The sequence below is a fragment of the Zerene cesonia genome, chromosome 26 (assembly GCF_012273895.1).
Source record: "Zerene cesonia ecotype Mississippi chromosome 26, Zerene_cesonia_1.1, whole genome shotgun sequence".
Classification (NCBI taxonomy): Eukaryota; Metazoa; Arthropoda; class Insecta; order Lepidoptera; family Pieridae; genus Zerene; species Zerene cesonia.
Window position 1 is genome coordinate 2636191 of NC_052127.1, and position 11949 is coordinate 2648139.

At 34.7% G+C, this 11949-nt stretch overlaps 2 protein-coding genes across 2 annotated transcripts in view; one reads left to right on the forward strand and one right to left on the reverse strand.

Annotated features, from left to right (window-relative positions):
- The window catches only part of LOC119836961 (BSD domain-containing protein 1-B-like), a 10543-nt gene extending 5343 nt beyond the window's left edge, over window positions 1–5200 (forward strand). Inside the window, exons 7-9 of the mRNA XM_038362436.1 lie at window positions 359–481; window positions 2163–2236; window positions 2600–5200. Of these exons, the coding sequence (XP_038218364.1) occupies window positions 359–481; window positions 2163–2236; window positions 2600–2937 (535 nt within the window). The 3' untranslated portion in view covers window positions 2938–5200. The remainder of the gene's footprint in view (window positions 1–358; window positions 482–2162; window positions 2237–2599) is intronic.
- A 265-nt stretch (window positions 5201–5465) lies between these two features.
- On the reverse strand, window positions 5466–11405 carry LOC119837042. Its single transcript, XM_038362527.1, has 9 exons — window positions 11272–11405; window positions 10829–10906; window positions 10587–10728; window positions 9179–9410; window positions 8090–8279; window positions 7434–7533; window positions 6943–7071; window positions 6010–6134; window positions 5466–5659 (listed from the first exon to the last, which is right to left on the reverse strand). Exons 1-9 carry the CDS (start codon window positions 11377–11379, stop codon window positions 5501–5503), a joined length of 1263 nt encoding a protein of 420 aa, XP_038218455.1. The 5' UTR covers window positions 11380–11405; the 3' UTR covers window positions 5466–5500.
- Window positions 11406–11949: the final 544 nt, after the last annotated feature.

The following is an 11949-nucleotide window of genomic DNA, read 5'->3' on the forward strand; positions in this document are numbered from 1 at the left end:
TTTTATGGGTGTCATCGTTAATTTTGGTTTAAGTGCACTATGTAATTTCGTTCCAAATAAACAATTTTGAATTTTTTTGAATTTTTTATGTAACCGACTACTTTGTACTCGATTTTAACCCACTTTAGTATGTAATGTAATGTTAACTCTAAACATTATTATATGTTTTGTGTGTCTTTAGACTACAAGATACTCTTTATTAGAATTGTGTTCAAAATTTGTTGTCGCTTGTCTAGGTTCTGATTAGGTATTTAGTTGATTCTATCGCAAAAGCGTGTTTTTTTTTTAGTTTTATACATCAAAATAGTTCATTGTATTAAAATGCTGTATATGTATGTAAATGATTAAATAATTTCAGATATCTATTCCGAGTGGCGCTCTTACAAGACCGGCTGGCGGCGTCGTCCCGCAAGCAGCCGGTGCTGGAGGAGCAGACCGATCCCGTTCTCGCTTACTTGCCACCCACTGAGCCTATACAGACGTGAGTACTACTATGTAACTTGTGTGATAATTTAGCGATTTTGAGGTTAAATGTACGGCCAGCAAAAAAAAAATTATTTTTTTTTTCAGACTGCTCGTGTTAGATTTATTAGTTAGATGTTAGGTACAGGCAGCAAATAATTTTTAAAAAAGGCAATTTTGTCGAAATGTACTATTTGTTTGAAATGAAATGAAACTAATATTTCCAATAAGTGGTTAAACCTAACCTAAAAGGGTAATGCGTGTGCTACACCGGAATTTCTGTATGATCACAATTACTAATAAAGTAAAAACAGTGAGTCCCAGACTAAGTAATTTAGTTAATTTGGTTGACTTCATCTTCATATTATACAGTTCACTACAGTAAGAAATTGGGTAAATATCCTCCGTTTAATGCTTACGGAAATTAAAACATATATATTTAATCTGAACAGGACTTTTTATTCTAGAGAGGCTGGCAGCTCCAAAGGGGACTAAACGCGAAAGAGTAAAATTTGTGAAATTAAATTTTGAATAGTATTTTTTGTTTTCTTTTTATTTAATTTGCTACTTTGTCCGACAGGCATTCACTCAGTTCTCTACTCATTATTATCATTATATATTATCTTATAATAGATTTATAAGTACTATTTATATCAGTTTTAAAAGTAATTTCAATATCAAAATACCTTATTTCATATAATATAATACTTAATATTTTTTCAATGATTAATATTATTTTTTCTTTGCACATAGATTATCTCAAGGAGAATTATCGCTACTCTTAACAGTTACGAATCCCTTTTCTGATTATAAAAATATTATTTTTCCCTTTTTCTTTCGTCATGTAAGTTTTGTATCTAAGTCCTTATAAACTTCTAAGTAGTTATCAAAGTTATGAAAAAATCTCTATCTGCTACGATTTTCCCAAATGCCTATTTGCCGACGGTACTTTTTCGAAACTCACGAGCAAAACGAAAATAAATCGAAAGAACATAGTTTTCTTAGAACTCCGATTTGAGTGCCAGCGTCTGTGGCCCCTTCACAAAAGCGGCTCGACGGTACACAGTGGGGTATTGGTCGGTAGGAATCCGAAATTACCCAAGGCTCCTTCCCCGGGGGTCCTGGGTATATTAAGATTTACCCACAAAAAAAATGTAAAATGATCCCATACAGTAAAAATATAATCTAAAAGAGTCAGAAAAATCAGTTTCCCCAAGTAGTGGGGGTCTCCAAAGGATTTGTGAATAGGGAAGCGCGCTTAATCTTAGACCACGTCTTAAATTACTAGTAGATAAGATTGTTGTCAAGCACTTCCCTATTGTGAGTAAAAAAATTACCAAGTTTAAACACATTTTACATAAATGTTTAGTTACACGTATCTCTGAGGATAAATCAAATTGTATAAGCAAATCCAGAAAGTTTGGAATAAGTTGTTTTTACCAAAAAAACTAAACCTCCTGCAAAATGTCAAAATTAGACCTAGAATTAGACCAAATTTAAATGGGACAACACCGAAAGAACCAGCATCCAAATGAAATAACAAATCGCTTCAAAGAATCATCAAAATCGATTCACCCAGTCGAAAGGTAACAATCACAACATATACACTCGAATTGACATCCTTCTATGAGAGATAGTTAAAAATAAAGATAATCTTAAGCCAGACCGCGTTCAATGACATTGAAAATTTTACATTCCAGGAGTCCCAAAAAAGTTCTATCCGGTATAATAACAGAGACGCCGGAAATAGATAATGTCGTCGCGTGGGAGGATGGTAAGTTATCTTTGATATCTAATTACGTATTTGACTCAAATAAAAGGGTTACCCGTTTTCCGCCGTTGGTGTGCTAAGCTCAATTTTTCTATACTCGAACTTTCTAATCTAATCTTTCACACTCTGATTACGTAAAAATATTCTAAAAATCCATGATCTTTTCTATCAGATTAGTTCTAAAAATTCCTAACTAGCCACCTTTGCTTCCCGCTACGCTCTTACGGTTAAAATTATATTTTTATGTAATGCCCACATTCGCGGAGCGGTATATACCGCCCGAAGCTAGGGATGTAAACATGGAGTTTAAAAAAAAATCAAATTTGAAATTATGAAGTATAAAATCATTGTTTTTTAACTCGACAGAAGACTTCGCAAATGACCTAGAGCTAACAGAAGAACAACAAACTTTGCTCCTTGAAGAATATGAAAAAGAAATCACGTCGAAAAAATTAAAAACGCCCAAAGATGTTACTAACAACAACGCAGACTCGCCAAAAAAGAGCATAGATAACAAAAAGTTTGCCATGGACAAAAATAAAAATAAGTCCCCAAGAAAAACTAAGTCCGACGAATGTGGCAACTTAGTGGAGGATTATTTTGGGGATAAAGAAGTTAAGGATGACGCTAGTGCGAACTCAGATGAAAGTTGGGAGAAGGAATTCGAAATTGATGAAAAAGAGCCGGTCGTCCAAAAGGCCTGACTCTGGGCCCACTTTTTTAGTAACCATAGATAAGAAATCAGACTAGAAAAAGCATAGACTTCGAAATAATACCATGTATTCAAATAACATCAACAGCTTATAAAAACTGTAAGGGATATATAAATGCTATTTTTTACATATACTTAACATAAATGTATTTTGTATGTTTGGTCATGGCTTAGTCATAATAATGCTAATGTCACACAATATAACATGCCGTTATATTGGCAAGACAGGGCTTGTTCAACTTATAGGCTCATAATAAAAAAAAAAAAACATTATTTCATAGTAATAGAGTCATAATACCTTAATTTAAAGGACTTTTTATCCGCCATAGATAAAAAATATGCCATGTTAAGTATTGGCGGGAACTATGTATTCAGTATAAATGATAAACGCACTTTTATTTTACGCTTCCATATTCAATGAAATATTAAAATAATTTAGACATAATTTTGTCAACGTTTACTTTTTGTTGTTGTAATTAGGATAAATTCTTGTTTTTCATGATGATATCTTTATTTTATATTTTACCTGTCTGTTTTATTTTAAATTCAAATAATTTTTATATATTATTTAGTGCCTTTAAGACTTTGAGACGAAGCTGTCTCTCTACCTCCAATGTTGAATATTTTTAAAAAAATTTGATCACATTTTTGTACAGTGTAACTTTTACATTGTTTCTTTTTCATTCCTCAATGAATTTTATATTTTTGTTCGATTTTTTTTTTTTTTTTGTATTTTTTATTATTTGTGATTTTCCAACCTGAGACGTATGAGTTATATTTAAATAAAAATATGTTTTTTTGTATACACAGGGTGGGTAGACAACCGAAGGATTTTTAACCGAATATTGTACTCATTTGTCATTTAAAAATACTCGATTCGTTCCATAACAGATAACGAAAGCAAATGGAAATTTAATCCTGGCGATCCTAATCAGGATAATAAGATAAACTTTATGTATTGTCACCGATCCTTGATAAGTGTACAAAGTTTGAATTAAATCTTTTTTAAGTGGGTCAAGATCCAGAACTAATAAAGCGTGGTGGTAATTGACAACGATGTAAGACTTCTATTGTCTATGGCAATCTGTGTATCCAATTACATACCGTTATTATGTAAGCTAAATAATAAGTATTAGAAAGAAACAATTGTAAGTTTTATTAAACATACAATAAATTTATAAGTTATGCGTCGTATCGTATAGGTGGTGTTTGGCGAAAAGTATTATAGTACTATAATGTTGTCTCTGGTTATACTGATAAAAAAATACAGTATAAAAGATGACAGTAGGTCGTCCATGAATACAAATAACTCGAATTCTTTCCAATTTATCAAATCTACATGTCTAAATCACCACCATGTATTAGAATAAGACATTTATTTTAAAATTGTTTATATATTTAGAAAAATGTTAGGCTTAGGGTCGCCACACATTGGGTACAAGCGTCGTTATGGGCTTATTTCCTGTAGTTTCTATTTGACATGGACTCGCCTCTCGTGGCGGCGTTTGTGGCTGCCGTATGTAGCCAGTGTGCGACGACCCTAATCCTAGCATACGCCAAATTCATGGACACCGTGTATGTATGAAAATTTTCAACAGCATTATATTGACAATACAAAACTATTTGGCTTCAGTGCAATATGACATTGTATGGTGTAGAATTTAACGTACATTAAACGTAGAATGTAATTCCCATATATACTTGATATTCATACTTTAATAGTATATGGGAAGCATAAGCAATAATTATAGTAGCAACCGCAGTCAAAAGTAACCAATCATAGCCCCCTAACTGGCTGCTGACAAAAAATGTCACACAATAAAATGGTGACGAGGAAGAAAAACAGACAAACAAACCCATTTTCGCAATTATATGAGTAAAGATTACAATAATCAATATCTGTAATATGCCTGAAATGCCATACATACCAGTAAGGTATAAAGTATAAAGCTTTGCAGCCATTGAGAAATTTTATAACTAAATAAACCCACTGATTTTAATAACATACTCAAATGAGACGAAAATAAACATAGATAAAAGATAAAGATAAAGAATGACTCATCTATCTCGCTCTACCAAGAAATTAGGATGCATTCAGCAATAAGTTTGAGTTTTAAGGTAGATTACGTTAAATTTTACACTATTTATTTAAATTTATTATAGTGCTATATGTGCAACTCACATTTGAGTTAAATTAGACATCGTTATGTTTGTGTAAATTATGATAATGATATTAATAAAAGTTATTAAAAATTGTCATAGACGTTTTATTTCCTTGTATTTATTAACATTACGAAGAAACACAGATTTTTTTTGAACTAAAGTACATCTATTGGGGGTACCAGTACAGTGCTTGACGTTGTTATAGGTATTATAAATTTGAAGAGTATGTTTGCTTGATTGAACGCGCTAATCTCAGGAACTATTAGTCCGATTTTAAAAATTCTTTCATTATTAGACAGCCCTTTTATTGAGGTAAGCTTTAGGCTATATAAAATCAGGCACAGCCAGTGGGTAAAATAAAACTTAAGCGTCGATTATAACACATGCATATATTAGTTCTGTCCGGGCACATTAACGGAGAGGGGCGGGTTGGCCAGATGCGGGTAGAAGGCGGCGGGCGCCGCGCCGGTCAGCGCGGGGGGCGCGTCGCCGGCCTGCGGCCGCGGGTGGTGGGGGGGCGCACCCATCCATTGCGGGTACCAGTAGAGACCCTGGGAGCCAAATTTTGTATATATATATATAGTTGATTTGATGTTGAAATATGAAAATAAATTTTTTCTCCATGTTGATTAATTGCGAAAATAATATAAAATACGTTATTTATAGTACTGGATGGTTATAGTATCGCAAGTTAAATCATTTATTAATGTTCAACCTATAAACAATCTTTTACAAATCCTAATGTCATAATTATTTGTAGCTTGATAATTATACATTCTGTTAAATCTCATTTGACATAAAAAATATTTTTTACACGTACATTAACATCTGCTCCTATATCTACAGCTCCTACATCAGGATATATAATCAGAATCCAATTCCTCCCAGCCTAATACATTACCTTATTATTATTAGCTCCTGAACACGTGTATCTATACTCGTTGACTGTGAGTGGATCCAAGTAGCTGATGCCCGCTATTGAGCCGTAGTTAGGTGGAAACATAAACCAGCAGCCGTCAAGTGAATCTGTTTTATAGAAGTTGATAAGTATAAATGGGGTATTTAATATGAATTATGGTGGAAATGCTTATACGCCCTTATAAGATCAATAAGATTATATTATACAAAGGTATAGAAACTCCTTATAGCGGTTTCCTTTTTGATCTTGCTATACGAACTTCTAATTCACCGACCTTTCAGCTTTTTTATTGCAATCGTTTTCTTTTAACGTGATGAATCTCTTTCTGAACTTCACGGCTGTTCATAAATGAATCGCTCTTTGATTTAATAGTCTTTTATATCTGTAAAACTGTTGAGATACAAGACAGCGTTTCTCGGGACGTCCGGTAGAAGTATAATATAAATCCGGTAATGGGTGAGAGTGAGAGAGCAGGTGCCTGCCTCGTTGTCATCTGCGTGACAGTAAGAGAAACCAGACAAGCCGTAACGCGTTACGAAACGGATTAAAAAGAAAGAAAATAAGCTTTATTACCACATAAAAAAAAACTAAAATAAAAAATAAAAACCAATGGAAAAACTAATATAAATTAAAATGAACATATAAAAATTAACATGGCAATAGGGACAGACTCAGCCATTCTGACGGGCTTTAACCCCCGAACAGCGCTGATTTTCAGTCTGCCCACGTGTTTTCTTCGAGGTTCTTAAATATTTGTCCAGGTACCAACCATATCATACAAATGCACAGTAAATATTAATTAAATTTGTTAAAAATTGATTACCCTCCCATAAGAAGTTAACAAACATAATTAATGTGTCAGGCGATCAATTTATAACTGAATATAACAATTATAAGTACACAAAGAATACTCACAGGTAATATTAGCAAACTCGTGTCCCGGCGGCTCCGTGGAGTGTAAGTTGTAGGGCTCCGTGGTTTGTTCGATGAAGGGCGGAATCGGGGTAAGACCCGTGCCGGGATCGCCGGGGATTATAAATGGACCTAAAATGAAAACTGCCTATAAAAAACTAGGAGAAAAATGTTCTTCATTTGGTATTTATTCAGATTTTATTTGTTTTGATATCGTTAATTACTGCTTTGATGATTCTTGTAATTTAATTCGAGTATTTGTTTATAAAAATACTATGTAAATTGATATATGGCAAACAGAATGTAGAGCTGAGGAAAAATTAAGATGTGGTCTATAAAAAATATTAAATACGAACACATAAGCCTATGTTGCTAAGTGAATATGTTTCTAAATGGTGACGGAATTTATACATCGGCCCAGTCGTCTATAAACATACAAACATGCGTACCCAAACACAAATGATTCTTCCTTATAATATTAGATTAAAACATACCTCCGTAGAAATTAGTATTATTCCATTCACACACATGATGATCGCAAGCCAGAGGAGAGGATTTTTCTTTTGTGTAATATGAGTGGCCGTTAGGCAAGAACTGGAATAAACATTGCTTTAAAACTTATATTTATATATAAGTTTCCTTTCCTTCTAAGAATCCTTTTAATTCTTATATTTAGTTTGATTAGGTGGCCATGACGTGATGGTATGTCTTATAGCAAGAGTCTAAATTACACCAAAGCACAAGTGTGATCACTGAACCTCGAATTTCAGCTCCAGCCATAGCTAATGTATTTAGTTATTAGCTCAAAGATATATCTATAATCCAACTTCATCATCAGCCCATGTATGGTCCCACTGCTGGACACAGGCCTCCTATGAGGGTTCAGGCCATAATCCACCACGCTGGCCAAGTACGGGTTGGCAGATGTCACATGTCGTCGAACTTTTGATTCTCGGACATGCCGGTTTCCTCACAATGTTTTCCTTCACCGTTATTAACCTTCACCGTTTTAAGCAGTGGTGATGTAAGCCACATGTGCAAATAAATTAAAAAACAATTTTTTTCCTGCACGCTCGCCCGGTCTCGATCCCCGACTTATCGATTTTGAAGTCCCAGGTTCTCACCACTGAGTCTGCAAAATCTAACTTACCAGCATATAATCAAAATGGCGGAACCGGATACCCTGAATGTTGAAATCCAAGATGAAGGATCCAGAAGTGATGATACACGATGCAGCAGTAAGGGGTGGCAGCTTGTACACCTCTGTGCCGCATTTGACGATCGCTTTGGGAAGGGTGGATACATCGCGGATGTGTTGTAGGTTCTTTTTGAATGGGAACCTATGAGCAATGAATTTTGTTTATTGTATAATTTAAACTGAGAAATTTAAATGGTTATTACGTATTAAATAGTGATGTACGATGAGCAGCTGCCGGCCACTTCCATGAGAGAACTATAGGGAATCACACCTTAACAGTGTTACATTATTAGCGATCGCATTGAAGTAGATATTATGATATGTAATACATAATACAATATTTAATAATGAACTTGGTCAAGATTATATAGGATATATTTAGAAATTTAATTTTTTTAACGGATTTTAAACGCGATTTATTAATTTTATTATTTAACCGGACGTTTCGAACACTTTATAGAGAGCGTGGTTAAGGAGAGACACAGGTTTAGTAAAATCAAACAAAATGATATATTTGAATAGGAAATATTTATCCGTTACTAGCGGTCTGCCTCGGCTTGGCTCGTGGTACGTATATGCGGTGAAAGAATTTTTGCAATCAGATCATTAGTTTCTAAGACTAGCGCCTATTATATTATTTTTGCCAGCGCGTTAAAACAAACAAACTCTTCAACTTTATATTATGAAGTATATTTTTCCTAAGTTTAAATGAAGTGTCGCATAACTTGTTACAGAATTGCATTTTACTTGACACCCGTGGCAAACGTCCAACACAATATTCTGTTAGTGGATTGTGTCCGTCGACCCACATTCCGTTATGATATGAAACGTTTATTATAACTCTTTTTACATTACCTGTTACTGATTATTGAATCAGTAACAAGTAATGTAATCAATATACCTTGACCTGGTTTAACTTTTAGTTGACAATTTTTTTTAATTGCGAATGTCCTTGATGCTATTACCTTCATGAGTAAATAACAATGCAATATTCCGCAATTGAATTTTCTCAAATTTGTTGACAGATTTAATCAAAGTTACCTATAAATACAGATCCCCATATGGCACTCCAGCCCATGAATATAATTGTCCATCTGGAATACTATATTCGGATCCTCTTCCAGGAAATACTTGGCGTCATCCATAAAATGTACGAAGCCCAAGAAATGGAAGCCGCGGTCTTTGCAATATGGGGAGGTCCCGCGACCCATCTCGTAGATGTCACTATAGAGCTCTGAGACGAAGAGATATACGTTTTTACCGCAATAATACTCTGAAACATGAAATAGAAGTATTTGAAGAAGATTTAGCTTTCATTATTATTGAATTTTATTGTGGGAGTCGAGCACGCTTCAGCACGAATTGGGGCAGCTCGCACCGGGGAAGTACCACACCCCCACAGAAAACAGGCGTGAAATAGTGGCATGCCACTGTGTTTCGTACGGTGAGTGGGGGAGCCGGAGGCCCGTTTCCTTTTCCTCACCCCGTCCTAGTCCATTCATTCTTTCCAGTCGTTAATCCTTTCCTTTTCCCTTACCCCATAAAAGCGGGCAGCGCATTCACAGAGGTACTACCTTTGCGAATGTTTATGGGCGGTGGTGATCGCTTACCATCAGGCGAACCACCAGCTCAGCTGCCCGCTATGACATAAAAAAAAAGTGTATGAGACCAGCGTGAAATTGGAGCTGGAGGCCAATATCCTTTTCCTCACCCTACCCAGTCCTTTCCTTTATTATTCTCCTCAATCCCTCTCCAATTTAAAGTCGGCAATCCATCTGTAGTAGCGTAAAGTCTGAAATCCACCTTATGCCTCTCCAAATGTTCATGGGCGGTGGTAGCGTTTACTATCGGGTGGCCCGCGAGCTCCATGACGTCCAAAAAAACCGCACACAGTGTAAATGTAATTTTTTTTTTTGGTTTTGCTTTTACGCATACCCGGGTTTTCGGTGAAGGGTTTGTGGGTAATGTGTCCTTAAGTGGAGTACTGCCCAAACTCCTCTGTGTTCCGTCAAGCAACTTTATTGATGGTATAGAGGGTGCGTGTTAGATTTCGTCCGGTGTCAAGTGTCAACTCTCATTTACGAGATAAAAGTGCACCGTTAGTCTTTTTTTACTATAGATTCAGGAATCGGACTTATCCACTATGCGGATAAGAAATGATACATGCATTCGAACTTAATATAAGATATTCGCTCGCTACGTTTTCACTCCCGGATAGGATTATGGTAATGTGGATTATATTATAGAATTGAAAAATCGCTTAATAATCTTTCTGTATTTTACTTAAACTTAGATAAATAAAAGGTCAAAACAATAATCATGAACTGTGTACAAACAGACGATTTCATCATCATAGTCACTTATGTAGATTTTGTTATGTAATCGCTTAGTTAAGAGTGGACCAAGACAAAGATTTCAGCAATTAAAAAATGTTTGCTCCAAGACGTACCTTGACTCAGATAAAACTCCATGGGCACAGCGCCGCCCGCCCCTGCGTTGTAAGTTGCAACTCTTTCTGTTTTTATCGCATTATGATTGTCGTACATGGTCAACATGTTGTCTATGACATCGTCTAGAGCTATTAGCAGTATCTGCGGAGAATTCAAGTTTTCAGAAGACAGACAAGAGAGAGGAGGAGGGGATCATTCTTATATATAATTGAAATCTACGATATATCCCAAGTGGTTTTACCTTTAGTTCTTTGATATGCATGTTTATAAATCTTCCTAGGTGGTCGGTAGCTATGTGGACGTGCTCATTTATGATGTACTGAAAAATATTTTTATTGTATACGTTGTCATGAAATCAGAAATAATACACTTCTCTTGAGGTGTCTTTCGAAAACTTATTCATGTAATATAGATAAAATAAAGTAGCCTTATATTCCAAGTTTCTGACACTAAGGTTATTGCAGAAATATTAAGGTTATTACTAGAAATTTATTGCAATATTTATAGTTTCCTATTATAAAGAATAAATATTATTTAAAAAAATATAAGTTTATTACGATTTAAAATCAAAAACTATTTGTAACATTCAAAAGCTAAATTAAAGTAATTATAACATTCAAAAGCTCTCTCTGCTCTTTAATTGCATTGACCGGGGCAACCCAGGCGAACACCGGTTTACAATACCTGATCTGGGGCCCGCTTAATCTTCATCATTTCGATCTGGAAATGCGCCAGATGATCCAATTTGTCTGTAGGGTCGTGACCATATATCTCATACGCATCTATTATCATGGCCAGCGTTACATTGTCACTGGGCTCTTGGCAGCAGGGGTGGTTGCGTATGTCATAAGCATTCTGAAAGATATTTGTATGTTCTGATATCTTACACTTTCGCCTTTATAATTAATACCAAAGATAATAAGATGTTTTGAATGACGTAATAACAGTCATGCTTTATGACAAAAACAATTAGAATAATCATATTTAAAAACGGTTATGAATTAGCACGTAAGCAGAACAAATAAGTATATCCGACATATATCAAGCTATGTATGTACTTATTAGTAGTTTCTGAATTAACTTCCTTTAAGAGGCGCATACCAAAAGTTGTATTAAATTTCACATGTAAAACGTACTTTATTCTATATTATACGAGGAACTTTCAACTTTCTATTAACTAGAATATATAAAATGAAATCCAACCTTATATGTTGTATATTCAAAATACTTACTATGAAAGTAAAATAACATAATAATATTGATTCTCGCCACCGGCCGCTCAATAAAACCATATCGGAGTTAGTACAAGAAATACCTAGAAAATATTTGTTTAAATAATTGGCAATTATATTGATTTCTGTT